An 18822-nucleotide genomic window follows, 5' to 3' on the forward strand; every position below is an offset into this window, starting at 1 on the left:
TTGTTCTACAGGACAGAGTTGTGCAAATCACGCCTCATGACCCATTAGTGTGTGTGTGTGTGTGTGTGTGTGTGTGTGTGTGTGTGTGTGTGTGTGTGTGATTATTAACCCCGTGTACGGTACTTCCACATTTGGGTTTGCTAATGAGCAGAGAGGACGAGGCTGAATAGCCCAGAGCATCAGCATCACCTTAGCCTGGCGGAATCCGCTCACTGACAGCTGTAGCTTTCACCCTGTCATCTTCACATCAAATACACGACTGCATCTAAGGCTCTATCTATTCCATCAGGATTTGTGGACTAGATTGATTGCTTAATGATGATGATAATGAGACACACCATTATGCCACTGAGATAAAGCAAGATTTTATGGTGTTTGAGGGAAATGTTAAAACCCCCAGTCTAAGACTACTCTTATGGATATCATTTATAATGACTGCAGACTCCCAGAGGGTGGTCGCTGGCGTGGGTTACTTTCACAGGCGCATGCCTCCATTTGTCATTGTTATGCTAAACACTGCTCTGGTATAGAGGAAATTGAATTAAGGACCCATCCAGCGGCAGTCTTGTCCTTATCATTTCCATCAGCCTGATCAGAAACACATTGAGCTCCCTCCAACAGAGGGTCAGAAAGTCACGTAACCTTAGGCAGGCAGCCATTTCCTGAGCACTCCATCATGGACAGACTCCGTTGGCTTTTGGTAGTGATGTAACAGGTAAATATGGACTAATTTAATTGTGACCTACAGTAGTAACGCTGTTGAGAATCTACTAAATAACACTCTCTTTACAACTGTATATACACGATGGGAATTATAAGAAAGTACCAAGTAAAACTTAATTTAGATCCGCCTAGTTGTGCTAACACATTTCTTCGGTCCCAGTGAAAAGTGTCCAGTGATGTCTTGTCAGTTATTCAGACAATTCAACAGGGCTGTTGAATTTTTTTCAACGTCAATGTTGTGGGCACAAAAATTACCAACGCAGTATTAAAAAAATCCGAAAAATCTGGGGAAGTAAAACCAAAGCTATCTGTACGAACAGATAGCACTAGAGTAACGTGAGAAAACTTTTTGTTCATTTGTAATTTTTTGTGTCAAATTCTTTAAGCCAATGGCAACATCCCACGAGACATAAAAATAACAAAAGACCCAGTGGATCCTGTGCATGTCTCAGGAAGGGTGAATCTGAGTGCACTACATCCACATTTCACCACTTGTTGCCAAACCCCTGCTCCACTATGACAAGAGGATTTTGGACTAATCAGAGTCCAATTTATAGTTGACCTAGGAACTAACCCAGTTTGTCTACAATGGCAGCTGAAGGAACATTTGCCACACAGCAAAATATACCTATACTGTCATACCATATTGACATATAATTACACAAATTAAGGTAGTAGTACACAACGGTTAGCCAGGAAGGGCAGGAGCATTTATGTGTTGTCATCTCGTAATACACACAACATAAAACAAGTACACAAAGTTGATTTTAGTTCTTTATTATAAGAAATATGTATTACCAAGCCTTCTGCAAATATACTGATCCGTAATCAAGTATCAACAAAATTTAAATAAAAAAAAAAAAAAAAATCAAAACTCAAATATTAAAGTTTTTATAGGCTTTTAATCCAGCAAATATGAAAAGTGGGAGAAAAGCAAGTGCATCGTTTACATATGAGACGACATAACGAGTACAACAACAATGATACAAAAAACAGACAGGAATGACAGACAGAGTTGATTCAAGCAACGTGACAAGATAAAGTGATTTAGGTCAGTTATTCCACATTTTGTACCTGAGTAGAACTCTGATTTTTCTTTCTGCCTCTTCCCGGCAAAAAAATTCACATTACAAGTACGTAAAGTGCAAGCAAAAAGACTTCAACTGTACCGAATCTCTGTACGTTGATGCTTAGGGAAAATAGAAAATAATACAAAACAAGATAATCAAAAACAATTCAAACTTAAAAAAGAAAAGGTTCACATCTTGATATAGGTGAACTGTAAATATGAACTATACACTTACTCTGTGGTTCTATGAAGCTTAATATTAGTGCTCTTAAAAAAGGCACATCTCCTCTGCATAAATGTGTGTACAATACAGCATAGGCTATATCACACATGCATACCAATTCAGTGCTGTCCGTTCATCATGATTGTAAACTTCCTCTGAGGGATTTGATTTAAAAAAAAAGAAAAGGCAGAAAAAAAAGGCAGAAAAAAAAGGCAGAAAAAAAAAAAGCACTCCTTTCATCTCATTCTCACTGCCTCTGACCGCGCTCCTCCTTAAAGCCGACAATGAACTTCCAGGTTTCCACATAATGGGAGAGGCAGATCTCAGCTGGGAAGAGCTCCTCCACATCAGGGGGAACGTCCAGGTCTTTGCGCTCCATGTAAGACACTAGTGTGTCTTTTAAGCTTTAAGAGAAAAACCATGCACTTTAAATCATTGATCTGACTTTGCAAATGCAAATCATGATACTTACATACACACACAAAATCCTTTTTTTAATTACATAAATTTAAAAATACGTTGATAAAATACCTAGCACTTTAGCTGTATGATTTTTATAGAATGATAAACACAGCATTGAGGCTGACGACTAGAGGTAAATTTGAAGAAACATTAACAGAAAATGCTGAGTTAATAACCATGATACTTAATAGCGCATTATTTACTGAGTTATACTGTTTCGACTTAATGGCTTCATGGGTTCACGGGATAGACATTTTCTTTGTTCCCATGCCTAAACAAACAAAATAAATTTTTAGAAAACATACTAAACAGCCTTTTGTCCGTGGCCTCGCCGAAACAACCAACACCCTTATAAAGACATCCAACCCTGACCGAACTACACTTCAGGTTTACTTGCATGCAACGCACTAAATCCTACCAAGGTGGAATGGAAAAACATCCACTTTGTTTTTGCTTAGAACAAAAATGCATCATGTCTGGAATAATTTCTACCCTCCAAACTTTATTTTGCAAAAAAGTACTCTTTCATTTCAAAGGTATCTAAACTTATTAGGAAAGAATCACAATCTTTAATCACAATTTCAAAATAATTTCTCTACATTTTAGACCTGAGAATCATATTAGACTTTATCTCAAATTGTAGACTTTACAGACCTGTGCAACGGTTAGTGAATTGCAATTAAATTATTAAACAGCATTTTGTTTTACCCCCAGTCAGGCCTGTAGGTATCAGGAGCGTTGGGCTTTTTAAGGACCAGCACCAGGAACTCGTGCATCTCCAGCAGGAAAGTGTCAGCGCTGCTCTTAGAGAAGAAGCCAGTCAGGAGCCTGTGCTCGTCCTCACCCAGAGCCTGTTTGTACTTCTCTGAGACTCCCACAAATGGATCCTGAAGAACAAAAGGGAATTCATGGAATGGGCCAAATAATAATAGAAATAATAATAATAATGCATTGTAATACAAGTATTCATTAAGTCATCTATAATGGGAAAATTTAATAATTTAGTCACGGATCTCTACTACTGCACCTATAAATAAAATAGTAATACCATTTCCACATCTGTATCTGTATATTGGTAGTGTTGTGTGATGCCTTACCCTCTTGAGCCGCAGCATATTTTCTGACTTGAGTGAGGCCAGCAGCTGCCAGAGCGCCACACAATGCTTTAGACAGCACATGCTCAGGGCCTGTAGGCAAAACAGGGAGAACATTCAATTTTTTTTTTTTAAGATTTAGCATATAAAAAAGACCTTGTTCATTTAAATTCAGTACTCAGGGAGTATAAATATATTATGGTAGCACTAAAAGTAAGATAGTAAAAAAGCACATTTGGCAAACAGTTTGCATAACAAAGTAACAAAACTGTCCAGACTGGTTATCCTGTGGAAGTGAGAGAATGTGCAACAGGATAAAAAGGGCCTCAGATAGGCTGACCTTGAGGATATGCGGAGCCATCTGGTTTCCCATCTGCAGAACCTCCTCCAGGTAGCAGGACAGCTGCATGTGAGGTTCTCCCCCAGTCATGGCAAGGAAACCAAGGGTCACTTCCAGTGTGGACAAGGCCTCACACACCTCACTGTACGAGTGCAGCTCTCCAGCCACGCCGAACAGGGTGAGAGTCTGAAGAGGCTCCTGTTGGCACACAGACACAGGACGTAGACACTCATAAGTGACTATCAATGGCAACACGTTTGATATGTGATAAATTAATGGCAGTTCCAGGGGGCTACCTACTGTATACCACAACTTACTTGCTTTACTTTTGCTTTTACATCCTTCAGGATAATCTCATAGTTGCGGTCATGTCGGTTCACAAGTGTTGGAATGCCCTGTTGTAAAAGAAAGGACAGACATGAGGAAAACAGTACCTTAACAATTTCGCTCTCATTTTTGGGCAAAGCCACTGTACTTTGCTCCTGCTTTTCATTTGCTCACATTGAGAGTGATGAGAGGTTTGCCCTGCAGGAAACGGGACACAATCTGCTGCTGGATCTTGGGCAAGTCAAACTCATGAAGCGTCTCCTGGCCTCTCTCGATGCTGTACTGGGTGTTGGAGAGAACCAGGGGCATCAGGTCCCTCTCCAGCTCGTACCGAATCACATGCAGGTCAGTCAGATCTGCAGGGCCCACTTTGTAGCTGGGGGAGGGATAAAACAGACCCGTCAACCTAGAGACAGTGTCTTGTCATTATAGCAGTAAAGCTGTAAAACATATTTTTTCTGTTTTCACCCCTTTCTAGCTATAATGGGGTAATCAACAATGTATCCTTCTATCCTTTTAGCAAGCTATGCATTTGGGGAAGAAGTTCAGAAAACTGTATTCTTACAGCCAAACGTGCAAGTGAGAAAAATGTGGCATGAGCGCCCCCACCTGGTCTCCTCTCCAGTGTGTTTATCCACACAGTAGACCATATCATTGTGAAGGGCGATGAGGTAGCTGACAAGCGCTGTAGAGCACAGGCCCGGGCCTTGTCGCCGCGGCAACAGCACCTTGAAGTCACTGTTGAGGTCCAGGTCCTTCTGGCAGAACTCAGCTGGGATCTTAATCTCACCTGAACAACAGCATTTTAATCCAAGTTAAAGTAAACCAAAAAGCAGTGTCAGCGCAACACAATGTGTTGCAGGTAGTCTTAGTGTTTGTATTTACCATTGGTTGTCAGGGACACTCTGAGCTGATTCCATGTTGTCAGGAAGATTTTGACGTATTTCTCATACCAGGTTTTCAGCGAAACTGCACGTGAAGAAACATTGGATTGACTGACCATAACATATTAAAACCCAGTTGTTCACATCACTGGCTTGCACGTGTGGAACTGATTTTGCTCTTTAAAGACTACTCGATCATTGTCTCCATCCAGGTTAAAACAACTCACTCCTTGGCAGGCAGAACTTTAAACTGTATGTTGCCAGCTATTTTGCTATGACATTTCCAAGAAAGAGCTCATTAGGAGTTGCATGGAACTGTGCATCTCTTGTGTAAGTGAGTCATGCAGTTGAAAAAGCTGAGTACCACTGGTGTAGACAGTTAGTTTCATTACCTGCTTTCTGACTGTGGAGGAATTCAGCAATGGTGCCACAAGTCAGCTCAGTGATGTTTTGAAACTTCTTAACCAGATCCGTCTGGAGTGTGACGATGTCAGGAAGGTGCTTCACCAGTCGGAGCTCTGCTTCCTGCCAAACAAAACAAAAAAAACAAACAAACACATCAGTAATTGTGTGTTCAGATAATTGCTTTTTAAATGCTCTCCATGAACTGGTAAAGCATGTGAAAATCAAAAAAGCCACAATTTATTCAAAAGTGTGTTGTGTAACAGAGCAGGTTTTTCTGATAAAAACTGTGGAACCTCAAATAAACAAACTAAAAACTTTTTGAAGACACAGAAATTGTACTGACCCTAGTGGGCAATTGTTAAAAACACAAAGTCAAGCACGATGTGGGCATCACACATCGCCATTACTGAGTTCCACAGATGATTTTGGAGGGGTTTTTTTTTCATAATGTCCTAAATAAATAAAAATTCTTTTGGTACGTAATTTTAACACTTACTCTTTTAATAAATCACAGATCAATCCTAAAGCCATTATGTATCTACATTTCTATGCATACTCTTTAAAATAACAACTTTAAGGTAGAATATTAAAAAGTATGTCTCCTTTCTTTAAGCCCAGTAATCTTTTTGTTGATCATATTCATATGTGGCAACACTGCGACATTTTTTATTCTTCAGTCAGAATGCATACAGGCAGTATAGACTAAAAGTAGCTATCTAAAAAACAAGGAACTCATTGTGCAAATGGGCCATAAAATGCCTATGGTGCACTGTTTTAGGAGAAACTTCTCCAAAATTTAATATCAGCAGGACGTAGGATTCTTTTGCTGTCTTTTAAACATGGACTTGCATGTTTGGTCGCTGTTTTCTTACCCTATGCAGAAATCTCCAGAGTACAGGCAGGGTGTCTTTGCCATCATTCTGCTCTACAATATGGGTGAGGGTCAACAGAGAAACTTTCTCCCTGCAGCTCCACACGGCAGAGCTATGGATCAGAGAATTTTGGGGAAGTGAGGCCAAGAAGAGACGAGGATCACCAAACACGAGCTTCATGATTGGATTGGCAGAGATGCGAGAGTCAGCCCGGATGAATGTATTCGCTTCCTTTAAATGTTTATCCAAGTGCTGTGGAGGAGAAGATGACAGAAGAAAACAGCATTTTATATGAAGATGTCTTACAAACAAGCAGAAGTTTTTGCTGAAATTAGACTACATGCTTTATTTGTTCCCTTTTAGAATAAATTCATGGCAAAAAACATTTCTACCTTCAGCTGAGGTATGATGATGGCATTGCTCACTTCCATCTCCCATCCATTTCTAGCCTCTTTGGTGGAGAACTGATTGTCATAAGGAGCAGGCCCTGAAAGGGGAAACCAGCTTAGTTTAAGAGTGGAGGGTAATCCAGTGAATCTAACATTTGGCACATATTTTAACAGCATACTACAGTATGTTACCAGCGTAGTTACATTATCATATCCACTTGGTCCATTTGCAATGATAGAAACAACATTGCAAAGGGCGATCCTGATCTAGAAATCATCCATTTGTTGACTTGATTGATTTGTGTAACACCATATAACTTTACATAAATTGCAAAGTCACGCCATACAATTTCTGACCACAAGAGGGCGCACTCTCTCTTTTCACCTCTTTTGTCACTGTCCTGCAGACTATGTTCACACAGCACAGAATAGTTTATAGTGTTTTTTAGGGTATCTCAGCTTTAGGTTTGTTGTAAGTTGTTCATTACATTTTTGTTGGTGAGGTTCCAGGAGGCTGCTGATGAGCAGGTGAACAGTGCTGATTGTGTCGTCTGTCCCTTTGCCAAGAGATCTGATAAGATGTTCCACGTCCTTTTGCAGATGGGCAAGTAGAAATGCTCCGGGGTCAGGAACTGGAGGTTTGATGATGGCTGAGATAGACTACAAAAGGAAGAACAGTGGATGACTGACAACACTCCCCCCTCTTTAACGCCAATAGCAGGATATCAACAACGCTACATCGCTAGAGTGACGGGGTTTGTATTGAGGACACCCCTTTGTCTCCAACAAGTGCACCTTTAAACAGTCAAGAAGATATTGCAGGGGGGAAATGATCTTTATTAAAACTGTACTTATTATTTTGTCCGAGCTACCTGTGGGTGATCACAGGCACCAAGCAGCATGGCCATGTGAGTGAGCAGGCGCACAATGTTGAATGGAAACGGGGAAATGCTCTTCGTGTCTAGCATGTCTGGATTGTCCCTGCGACCTGGGTCGCCAAGGATGTGGCCTGTCTGAGTACGGTCACCCCTGTCAGAAGACAATGCATAAATAAATAAACAGCAATAGAACACGCAATAATTAACTGTCTTCTTCATTACATTTCTCTTCCTGAATTACGAAATTATAGGCCACGTACTGCAATTGAACAACTTGAAATCCCGGCACAGCGATGTGAGCGTTTCCTCCAATCACAGCACCACAGTCCAAACAATGACTTCTTTCCCAGGGTAGGCCACACTGGAGAAAAGGAAACAGGAGGCAAGAAAAGCCATTAAGAATATTAAAAGAATACGACAAAGAAAGAGACTCTCAAATTTATTATGAGTCAGATTGAACATGACATACCTCTCCAACGGTGCAGGGGTGACCATTTGGACAACCTATAGTATAAGTAAATAAAAAAATAACTTTGAAAGTGTTTGGCATGGCTGTATAGCATCTCCAAGTGACATATAGACTAATAATATAATTCTTTTGTTCATTACTTACAGTACCACCGCAACGATCCCAGAACTTGCTGAGCCACTTGCAACATGTCCTCTGGCATGGTGGGCAAGAAGGCAGCCTGTACCAACACACAAAAACATTCAGTTTCACTTCAAAGAAGGAAAAGTTGACAGCACTGAAAGCAGCTTGCATTATACATACCTGCATGTTGGCAGGTGCCCTTGCTAGTTGCTGGAGGGGAGCTAAGATCCCCTGGTTCCCACAGAGCAAGACAGCAGTCAGATGAATAGTTAAGTCCACCAACACACACTGGGCGCCAGAAGCCCCAAGACGAACAGTCAACAGCCCAAGCTGGTTGGTCACCAGAGCCACGGCAAAGGCTTTCACCTCTGGGCTGCCAAGGAATTTGGAGGCCTCGATGTAGGTCGTCAGGGCTTCCAAAATCTGTAGGCAGAAAGATACATAAAAAAATAATAAATTAAAAGATTTTTTTTAAAACTGTGTGTGTGAGTGTGTGTGTGTGTGTGTGTGTGTGTGTGTGTGTGTGTGTGTGTGTGTGTGTGTGTGTGTGTGTGTGTGTGTGTGTGTGTGTGTGTGTGTGTGTGTGTGTGTGTAACTTAGTAAACAAGTCTGTTCACTGAAAAGTTCATGGGCTATTTGCAGACAAATTCAATTGTCCCCTTCTGTAACTTCTGGATTTGTTGGCAGTGTTTGCAGTACTTAACAATTTCTTGTGGTAATACAATTTCAGAACATGTAGCTGGATTTAAATATCAGTTCACTCTGCAGTTGTCTTTAGTTGATTTTGGTCTTCTTAAGAAAACACAATTTGTGTTTGTTTGTATTAGATGGTCAAGTTTGCATTATCACTCACAAACAGTTTCTTTGTGATCATTTGCATACACGAGTTCAAATGGGTGTAAACAAATATGAGGGATTATGTGAGAGCAGCTCACTGGGTCTTAGTGTAACGACCTACCTCAGGCTTCGGATGGAAGTTAGCATTGGCTTCTCTGTAGAGAGTGGTAACTTCTCTGTACAGCGCCAACAGAAGGTAAACTGTTTTCCACTGTGGTAAGCATCTGCACCCCTATGAAGACAAAGCCAAAGAGCAACAAGATATATCCATGTAAACATACATACAGAAGCAGAGTCCTAACCTGACGGTGAGTTACCGACAAGAAAGTGATGCAACATTACCTCACAAGTCTCATCCAGTCCGTCCACTTTGCCCTCCATAACCCCCCTTGCAACAGCATTTCTGATAGTCTTGTAGTCTTCCCCACACACAAGATACTGGTCTATTGCAGTGGCTTCTTCACTCTGGGTGAAATTAAAATTGAACCACAATATTTACTTACTGCTAGCATTACATTTAGAAAATGACCTTGTTTTCATTTGGGCACTAAAACTGAAAATCACACTGTTGATAACTAAACCTTTTGCAGAGCTTCTTCAGGGAATAGCCAGCGCATTTGATCGTTTTTGAGGAGTTTCAGGACAAACTCCACTCCATGTTGGCTGCATATCTTACGGATCAAGTAAACACGATACCAGTCGTTTCCACTGCGCTTACACAAGTTCACCACGCTGGTCAGGAATGCTGTGGTTCCATGTTGTCCACCTTCCTGGGACTCTGGTTTAATATTAAAAAAAGAAAGAGAAGAAGAATGACATTTTTGTAAAATTAAACACATTCTGAAAGACAAGCAAATTACAAGTGTGTTGACATAGTTTATGTGAGAAACTAACACCATATTTCACCCTGGTTACACACCATTGGCTAGTTTTTCCATGATGAGGCTTGCAGCCAAATCCAGGTCCATACGCACTCTAGCCACCTGCTGCAAGTACTCTACAGTGGCTGTTTCACCAGACTGACCATGTGATTGCAGGTAATCAGTCAGGAAGGCACTTTCATCTTGGAGACACACCTGCTGGTCGGCAATGGACCTGAACTGCAACCTCTCAAACATGGAATCCTACAGAAATTAATAGGTACAAAGTAAATTCACCCAATGAAAACAAGCTGTATCACAATGTAACACACTGCAATCCACATGTAAATTTTGAATTCCCGTGTACCTCCAGGCAGTTAATGTACAAGCAGTGGAGCTCAGTTTTGTCCGTCTCCTCCAAGATGTTGCTCTGCTCAACTGCTATCAGATGCTGCTGCAGGTAACCTTTAACTTCGTCAAAGCTTCAAAAAGAGCGTAATTTATTAAAAATATAGTAAATCATCTAAAAATGTTAAAAGCATACATAATGTGCAACCGCAGCACCTCACCTGTACTTCAGTAGGAGTTTGAGCACCACTGACCGAACCACTGGATTTTTATCCACAGAGTCATCGAACGGAGAGAGGACCTTTGTCAGAACTGGTCGATTAACTGGAAAAAATCAAAATGGGATATTGAGAACTGACAAAATATGTATTAGCAGAGACACGTTTGTGTGTATACACACAAGTGACCTGGATTAAAAGAGTGTCTTACCTCTCAGAATGGGAACAGTGTTGGCCTCCACCATGAGAAAGGACAGCAAATGAAGTATGACAGCTGAACAGGGGGGAGAGTTGTCCTTGAAGCACATAATAGACACCAGGTCTATGAAGAAAGCATTGCACTGCTTCCTGAATTGAGCATGTTGGTTGATGCGAACCCTACAAAAAAACAGGAGACAACAGTTTTGTTTTTTTTTACATTTATTTCAGATTCACATAGTAGAAGGTTAGCTAGATCCTATAAAGGAACTGATAACAAAAATTATTTGTGTGTGTGTATGTGTGTGTGTCTAGAAAGAACTTTGCCTTTTATGAGGAGCAAACCAAATTAAAATGAGTTTATTTTTTTCTAATCCACTTGCAGTTACCAACCTTATGGCATCTGAAGGAACCATGGGGAAGTTTTCATCAACTGGCTGCATGCAGAGGGGACAGTACATCTGACCAGGGCCCAACCACTGTTTGATACAGGCCACACAGTAGATGTGTTCACATGGGAGGCAGAGCGGATCTTGAGGGTCTCCCATACACACTGGGCACATTGTAAGACCAAACCTTAATTAAACATAAACAACAGTTGAAAACCCAGGGTGGAGGCAAAGTACAATATAGGAGAATCTGATAAAACGCAAAAGTTAGAAAACCGAATTTATACCTGAATATGCGTGCAACAGCTCCATCTTTGCAGGTTTTGAGCAAACCAATAACTGCCTCAAATGACTGCTTAGTTTTGAGGTCTGAATTTTTTTCCAGTATCTTGATGGGAGAGAAGAGGCAATACATTTATTATGGATGGAGGAATTACTGAGGTAACTGTGGATGCAGATTTATGGTAATTCACTCAATTTATCATGTGAAAATTCAGATTAGTACGAAGAACCCAGACCAACCTGGCCAAGCCCTTTTGTATGCTCCAAAACAAGAGGTAACAGCTCCTTCTCCACCTCCTCGATGCCAAACAACACATGCTCCACAAACAGAGAGAGAGAAAATATCCGATTCCATCCAGCTCTAACAACAAAGAAGCACAAACCATCCAAGTCAATACAGCTAGAAGTATCTAAAGATTACCTAAAAAACTCAGCCTCAACATATACAACTAGAAAAATTTAAAAATCTGGAAAAGTTTGTTAAGCTTTACTTACTGGACTCTACAGACAATTGTCTTGCTCCTCTCTCCATAACGTCTTACACTGTCCTCCAGACAGATCAACTCAATAGGAACCTGGAGTTTTTTGACCTGCCTGAGCCAGGCTTGTCTTTGAGCTTCTGTGTCCAGGACTCTAGGCTCCAGGTACTCCACACAGGCAAAAGCAGCATACACATCGAGAACCTTGGAGACATGAGGAATAGGACCACTACACATTACAGGCCTAATAAAGGGCAATATAAATAATACATTAGCAAAAACTATTTAATCTCATTAGTCAAATTTAGTCAAAATCATGCATTCCAAATTCAAAAACCTTGGAAAAAGATTGAGTTGAAAAAGAAAAGTATTATTTAAAATACTAAATAGTCTTAAGAGGCTCACCAGTTCGACGCCGTCTCTGGCATGACGATTCCTCAAGAGGTCCTGGGCCACATGGGGCTCAATGCAGATCATTCTGGAGAGGTTCTGCAGCCGGTTTTTGAACTCATGATAAGCAGCATGGACCCACGGAAGAGATGTCACTGTTTCAGTGTCATTGAGCCGCAATCGCAGCTCTCTGACACAACAATTCAAGGCACCACACAGGAGCTGGAAAAGCAGATAATCTGAATTAATATATACATGCACATACCACCAGACAGATGTAGCTTTAAAATTTAAGGGCTTCGGCCATCACAGAAAAATAACCTGCAGATCTTCCTGACAAGTCACGTTCATTGTCATGGAAATAAAATCCTGAAGGTAGCGGTGAAAAAACTCTGTCTGCATCTCTGGGTCTGCTTTCGCAATGTATCGTCCCACTGGTGTCTTCCAGAATAACTCATCAAACTCTCGTGGAGTGTGGCCTAAAAGATATGTGAATTTAATGCAAGAGTAAAAAAGGCACAACATCACAGAAGTGACATGTCAATTATGGAGAGCACCTGATAACAGGCCATTACCTTCATGTTGAAGCACATGAACCCAGAGTTCCTCCAGGTAGTCCTTGATCCTCCAACTGAAGGGCATGGTACAGCTCATGTTCTTGTCTTGGGCAATATAGTTCTGTACAAGGATTGTTCTTGTCTCAGAACTGTGAAAAAATAACAAAAAGTTTTAATATGCAGAGTCAACAGCATGTTAAATTTTTTTTACTTTGGTGGTTTAGCATCCTTTATGCAGTGTACAATATTACCACCACTTACTTGGGGTTCGGGGATAGGTGTGGGATCTCCAGAATCTTATCATTGCCAAAGATATCTAACCACAGCCTCTTAACAGATTCATCACAGTTCCTATCTAGCAAGATGTCCAAGTTTTGGTCACGGTCAATGACTGAAACCACTTGCGCCAAGAGGGGGACAACCACAGCCTGAACGCGTTTCCATAAGGTGTGCCTGTCATGACCCCAAAAAAGTTAACAGTGCTGTCCAAAAAGTTGGGAATTTATCTATATAGAAAAACATAGAAATTTTGTGTTCTGCAGCTGAAGCACTCACCTGAAAGTGCCTCCTTCCTGCAAAGCATCAATGTTTGAGGCCTCCTTAATGACCCAGTTGCTTTTGATGGATGAGAAGGTGTTGCCATCATAAATTGCCAACAATGAGTGAAGATGCCTTTTCACAGTTTGCAGAAATTCACCTGACAAGAGTTAGATAACATGATGAGTAATGCAAATGCTGCAACAAAAAATATTAAAAATTTATAATGAAAAAAAATAACTGTTAGTACCTTTTATTGCCTCATTGTCGTTGAGGAGTGTCAGTAGGATCTCAACTCTTTGAGTACTGCGGAGGCCATTTTCCACCTGGTCCCTCAGCATGCCCACTGCACTTTGCACACAGCTCCGCAGCAATGCTGTAGTGTCCAGAACACTGTCGCAGCACTGCAGCAGGATGAAACACGTGTCAAAAAACTAGTCTCACAAGTAACCCAGAATAAAATGCCATTTCATTGTTGTCAGACAACAGCGTGCGGCAGGACACGCTTTTTTCTAAAAGTGATGCAAATATGTAAATAAATACAGACTTTCAGTTTAAGAAAAAATAAATTGTAAATTTATGGTTTTCCCACAATGGCAAATGTCTGAAATTGATGTACTCACCTTTTCCCCGAACTCTGTTTCCTCCTGCTCATTCTCTATGTACATATCATCAGCCTTCATGACTGTGCAAAAGAAATTTTTAATTTAATGCCACAAATGATTTTAATGTGAAGAAACTGTGTGTAGAGGATTTTGTCATTTGCTATCAATCATTGATCAACCACTTACCTTCAGGCTGACTCATCCTTGTTTCAAAGATTTGACTGATTGTCATGTTTTGCAAGGCTTTGATGTCTGAAACAATGTCTTTTGACCGTCTGAGGTCATCAATGTGAACTGATCTCCAGGGTCCTGTATATAACAACATGTCTGAAATTAGCTTCTATTCTTTAAACAATTTGATAAAAAACAACAAAGATAAAAAAAATAAAATAAAAAAATCACAAGTTGTAGTAGCTTTACCTCCATGAAAGCCAACGTAGGAAGCCCCTCCTTCCATTCTTGGTAGTCTGGTGATAAAGTAGACAAACACCTTGCTTCCCATGCTTTCCTGAGTTATTTTGTTGATTTCATTTATGGATGAATACCTAAAAATGAACAGCAAAACTCAATATGGCAAAACCATACACTGGTGCATACCAAACAGAGAGGGAATGTTGGACCTACTTTGCAGATGCAATGAGATTGGCACTATGAGAGGCTTCATCAAAATCACACTGAATGATTAAGATCTTGTTGCAGGGTCCAGTGTGACTGCTTCCATTTTCAGCTGTGAGGAAATTCCTACAAGAAAACATGGATTTGAACTCTAGACTGAGATTACACCTTAAGATCATAGGACTTACTTATTCTTGCAAATAATTCTTCAATGCTTTTCTTTTAAACATAACAGTATTTACTAGTAAGTAACTACTCAAAAACAACAAGCTTGAGATTAACGGGCCCTAACTGTTATGAAGTGTAAAATGATACATTCCCCAATATATCAACAAACCTGATCTTCTTCAGGAAAGAGTGCTCTGTGTCAAACTGCTGAAGTGAGAGAAGCTCAACATTATGTAACATTTGCTCCAGTGGTTCCAAGTCAAATGCCGTCAAAAGTCTGGAGAATGTTGTCACCTATGGTTTAAAATGATAATTAATAAGGCTTATAAAAACTTAGGATACATTTGAAACTGGTATTGTATGACAAATTTAGTTACCTCTGTGAAGGAGGGGCAGCAACAGACTTCCTGTCTTGTGTGAGCAAGTATGTAGTCAGCCAAACAGCTGTTATTCTGCTCTTCAAAGTAGACCCTGGCTAGATGTTCACTCTCCACTTTGGGGAGGCCTGTGCAGTCCAACCGCACTACTGAGTCTGGTGTAGCACATTTGAGCAGTACAAGTTTAGCTTCGTCAAGTACTCGCCTCTCGGAATCTGAGATTTCAAAACTGTCCTTGTGCTTCTCTATTACATGAAGAACCACAGAAGCACATGTGTCTGAGTGGTAGCCAATGAAGACATCTGGGGGTTGGTACTTGTATGTCTGAGCCACTGCTAAGTGTTGACTGCTGAGAGACACAAAACGTTTCACCCATCTCTCCAATTCATCCACCATCCTCCTCTGCTCAGTTTTGAGGACAGTGTGAATGTCTAGGTAGTGTTTCTCGAGCCTGTTGATGAGAGGTATTGGGAACTGCTTGTAGACCACCTCTCTTTCCTCAATGACAATAAGCCTAAAGTCTTTGTGCACCCTGCATTTCACACGGTGGGTTCCCAGTCCAAGGTCAACATATTTCTGTCCTCCCAAGCATACATAGTATTGGTTGAGAGCATCGTAGAGACTTTCATAGAGGTTCTGCAAGTTTAGGAGCACAACTGTTTGACCCGTCTCCATGCAGATCTTTACTCTGTTGATATTGCGGCAGATTTGGGTATACTCTTGGTCTTTCGGGAAGCTGGATCCAAAGATTATTTCTGGCTGAACACTTTCTGAAAAGAAGGTTTGCTGCAGGATCTGTAAGGCTGCGTAGTTTTTTGTTAGTACCAGCAAGTACCGACATTCTTCTTCCTGTGAAACTGCCTGAATGTTTTCTCTAACAAACTCAATGGCACTGATGTTCTCCAGGTTGGGTGCAATCTGTAGTCTTTCAGTAAAGACAGTAACTGCATCAACATTATCCCTGCCACTGAAATTTCTCAACACTGCCTTCATGGTTTCCTCTGCTGTGGGCTTCCGCTGAAAAGCCTTGGCAACTGCAAAAATCATCTTAATCAAGCTGTAATAGTCACGTAGGCCAAAAAAACCTTTGCCTTGTTTGCGGCAAATGTTCAAGTAGGCTCTTGCAAAGGGTTGGAAGAAATCCCTGACCTTTTCCAAAATCATTGCATCCGATGAGCATATGCCTTTAGCACTCTCAATAAGTTCCCTCTCATCAGGGTCACCACGAGAGACAAAAATGCCTCTGTTCATTTTTGCAGGGTCTAAGGCCCAGTTGGATATACCAATGAATCCAACCTTTTTGTGTGGTAGCGGCTCATCATCAATGCAGCCCTCTTCTAGCAGTGGGTGAAGGGTTTTCAGTGGCATCTTTGGAGAGTCCTCGGCCAGGCCAATTTCATCTAGAACCACAACTGAAATGTACTCATCGAGGTTCTTTCCTTCCTGAAAGCGTCCGCATTGCTTGAATGTATTAATGATGCCCTCTGGTGTTGAGTGAGGGCTGCACTGGAAAGACACCAAATGGATCTGTTTGAGCATTTTGTAGAGGTCAGAATGAGAAGCTTGGCCCTGCATTGCATCTGCCACCAGAGTTTTAGACAGAGATTTTGAACTTCCGGGTTTTCCAACTAAGAAGAGAGGGATTCTTAGCTCAATGCAGAGAACCATCATGAAGACATTCTCTTTGAGAGCACTGTTTCTTGCAATAGTATCCCCCATCGGCACACCACTCAAAAGTAAATCCTGCATGAGTGAGATTTCCTGCATTACCTTTGCTGGGCTGTAGGGTGATGGTAGGCTTTTGCTGATTTTCTGTCTGTATTTGTCCTTATTTTCTAGGCAGGCATGATAGCACACTCCAATTGCCATGACTAGAGACCAGAGAACGGGGTCTCTGAACTCAGACTGCCTCTGATGCCTTTCATTTTTATCAGCACTTTGTTTACTCTCAAATTCTTCAAGCTCTGCAAAAAATCTGTTGTGGTTGTCATAGAACCAAACAAAAGCCTGCATGCAACGTTCTACATCTCTCAGGCTAACAAAGCTGCATTCATCCTTTCTTGTCCTCATATACTTCTGTGAGGCTGAAAGGACATCAGTGATCCACTTGATGTAATCTTGATCAATTGCTTTGTTTTCAACCACTCTTTGCACAATCTGCTGGATGTATGTTTTCTCTGTATGATCATTTAACTGTCCAAAGTCCCACACCAGAGGGATCATGCTTGGTGGCAATGCCTGAACTCTATAGACTAACTGACGGAGAGGGATAGATCCAAGTTTTTCATCTGTCTCTTCAGATCGAACTCTGTACCCAAGGCCAGCAGATTCTAGCCTCTGAATCATCTCATCTGTGTGCTTTCGGTAAGGGTTGCATGCTGCGATAATCTGCAATCCACAGCTTGGTATCAAACTTTCACCCTTGACTGTCTTGTCACAAAGGACCTCCTTAATACTGCTGATGGCCTCAGTAGTGTTGGCCTCATCAAAGAAAAGAACAGAGTCAAATCCATAGTCAAGCTTGTTGACAGAAGCAATGTTTTCTGCTTCTCTGACTTTGTTGTAAATCATCTCTGACGTTGTCCCTCCATGCACCTTGACCAGCTTCATGTTCTCAGAGGCCACTCCACTCTTCCGCAGCTCACAAAGGAATTTGATGAGTCTCGTCTTACCACATCCTGTCTCGCCCATGATAATGACAGGGATGCCACACCTAAACCGCATATGGATTGCCAGCATCTTCAGTATGTTGTCAGTTGTAAGTTCATATGTTTCATCAGGGTCAAGAGGCCACTGGATACCAAGAACATTGCAGATTCGCTCTATTTTCTCCGCTCTTGGTAGGCAGTCAAAATCGACGTTGAAAGGGACTCTCTGTAGCTGTAGGCCTTCATACAATGTCCTTGTCATGACATTCTTTTTTATCACCCTTCCAGAGGTAGGCTCAAAGGCATCGACAAAGTTATTTTCATTGGGCTGAAGATGGAAACCAATGAAGGTCATGGACACATGGTCATCATTAAAAAAGATGTATGGATGTGGTTCTGTTTCCCATCTCTTTCTAATCAGAAAAGGAGTCAAATCTTCATCTTTGAGGCCAGTCAGGTCCATCTGCAGTCTGCCAGGACTCTGGTCAGAGATGCTGAGTGACGGAGTGGCAAAGTCCTTCGCCATCAGAATCATGAAGTCCACCACAAAGGTTTTGAATCCTGTTAGCGTGTCTCCAGTGAAAGTGGCATCACAAAAAACAGATGTCTCACAGTCTTGCAGCTGAAGGTTAAGGAACCATGCAAAATTTCTCAGTTCTGCCCAGGATGGGTCCATAATGCCGCAGTACATGAGAAGCATCTGAAGACATTCCACGTGTGACCCTTCAACACCCTGATATGTGAACACATCAAGATCACTGTGGTTATGAAACCGTGTAAGATACTGATATGGCCGCTGAAAGGCTGCACTCTTGAATTCTTCATCATCCATCAATGGGTCGTCAGTGCTCACAATGGTAGGATCTTCTTCCTTCCTCATCTCTAGCATTAGCACCTCTTTGGGTGGTCGGCAGAAAATATTTGGGAACACGTCTATGAATGTGCTTTTCACAGTTTGAGCCTATGCAGAAAACACAGATGAAATGACCCCTAAGGTCAGCAACGGTTTTAAAATCAGATGACAAATGAGTAGAGTTAGTGCCAAACTTGTAAGAA

The 18822-nt window shown here is 41.3% G+C and overlaps 1 protein-coding gene across 3 annotated transcripts in view; it reads right to left on the bottom strand.

The window, feature by feature from the left end:
• Positions 1-2211: 2211 nt before the first annotated feature.
• The window catches only part of rnf213a (ring finger protein 213a), a 31734-nt gene continuing 15123 nt past the window's right edge, over positions 2212-18822 (bottom strand). For 2 of the 3 annotated variants that reach the window (XM_040156229.1, XM_040156239.1), the window contains exons 28-67: positions 15119-18727; positions 14911-15035; positions 14583-14699; positions 14379-14503; positions 14145-14267; positions 13977-14038; positions 13604-13757; positions 13372-13513; positions 13078-13269; positions 12835-12965; positions 12581-12738; positions 12275-12481; positions 11886-12073; positions 11631-11751; positions 11396-11496; positions 11113-11295; positions 10733-10899; positions 10525-10627; positions 10323-10437; positions 10015-10219; positions 9677-9873; positions 9438-9560; positions 9217-9327; positions 8439-8681; positions 8280-8355; positions 8136-8170; positions 7927-8027; positions 7661-7817; positions 7277-7448; positions 6792-6886; positions 6400-6651; positions 5515-5647; positions 5124-5207; positions 4848-5028; positions 4413-4614; positions 4229-4306; positions 3912-4109; positions 3575-3664; positions 3186-3364; positions 2212-2419 (exon numbers count right to left, since the gene is read on the bottom strand). In XM_040156229.1, coding sequence (XP_040012163.1) covers positions 2263-2419; positions 3186-3364; positions 3575-3664; positions 3912-4109; positions 4229-4306; positions 4413-4614; positions 4848-5028; positions 5124-5207; positions 5515-5647; positions 6400-6651; positions 6792-6886; positions 7277-7448; positions 7661-7817; positions 7927-8027; positions 8136-8170; positions 8280-8355; positions 8439-8681; positions 9217-9327; positions 9438-9560; positions 9677-9873; positions 10015-10219; positions 10323-10437; positions 10525-10627; positions 10733-10899; positions 11113-11295; positions 11396-11496; positions 11631-11751; positions 11886-12073; positions 12275-12481; positions 12581-12738; positions 12835-12965; positions 13078-13269; positions 13372-13513; positions 13604-13757; positions 13977-14038; positions 14145-14267; positions 14379-14503; positions 14583-14699; positions 14911-15035; positions 15119-18727 — 9192 coding nt within the window. In that variant the 3' untranslated portion in view covers positions 2212-2262. Of the gene's footprint in view, positions 2420-3185; positions 3365-3574; positions 3665-3911; positions 4110-4228; positions 4307-4412; positions 4615-4847; positions 5029-5123; positions 5208-5514; positions 5648-6399; positions 6652-6791; positions 6887-7276; positions 7449-7660; positions 7818-7926; positions 8028-8135; positions 8171-8279; positions 8356-8438; positions 8682-9216; positions 9328-9437; positions 9561-9676; positions 9874-10014; positions 10220-10322; positions 10438-10524; positions 10628-10732; positions 10900-11112; positions 11296-11395; positions 11497-11630; positions 11752-11885; positions 12074-12274; positions 12482-12580; positions 12739-12834; positions 12966-13077; positions 13270-13371; positions 13514-13603; positions 13758-13976; positions 14039-14144; positions 14268-14378; positions 14504-14582; positions 14700-14910; positions 15036-15118; positions 18728-18822 lie in introns of those variants that run through there. The other variant, XM_040156251.1, reaches the window with a different exon arrangement.

Source organism: Xiphias gladius, chromosome 3 (assembly GCF_016859285.1).
Source record: "Xiphias gladius isolate SHS-SW01 ecotype Sanya breed wild chromosome 3, ASM1685928v1, whole genome shotgun sequence".
Classification (NCBI taxonomy): domain Eukaryota; kingdom Metazoa; phylum Chordata; class Actinopteri; order Istiophoriformes; family Xiphiidae; genus Xiphias; species Xiphias gladius.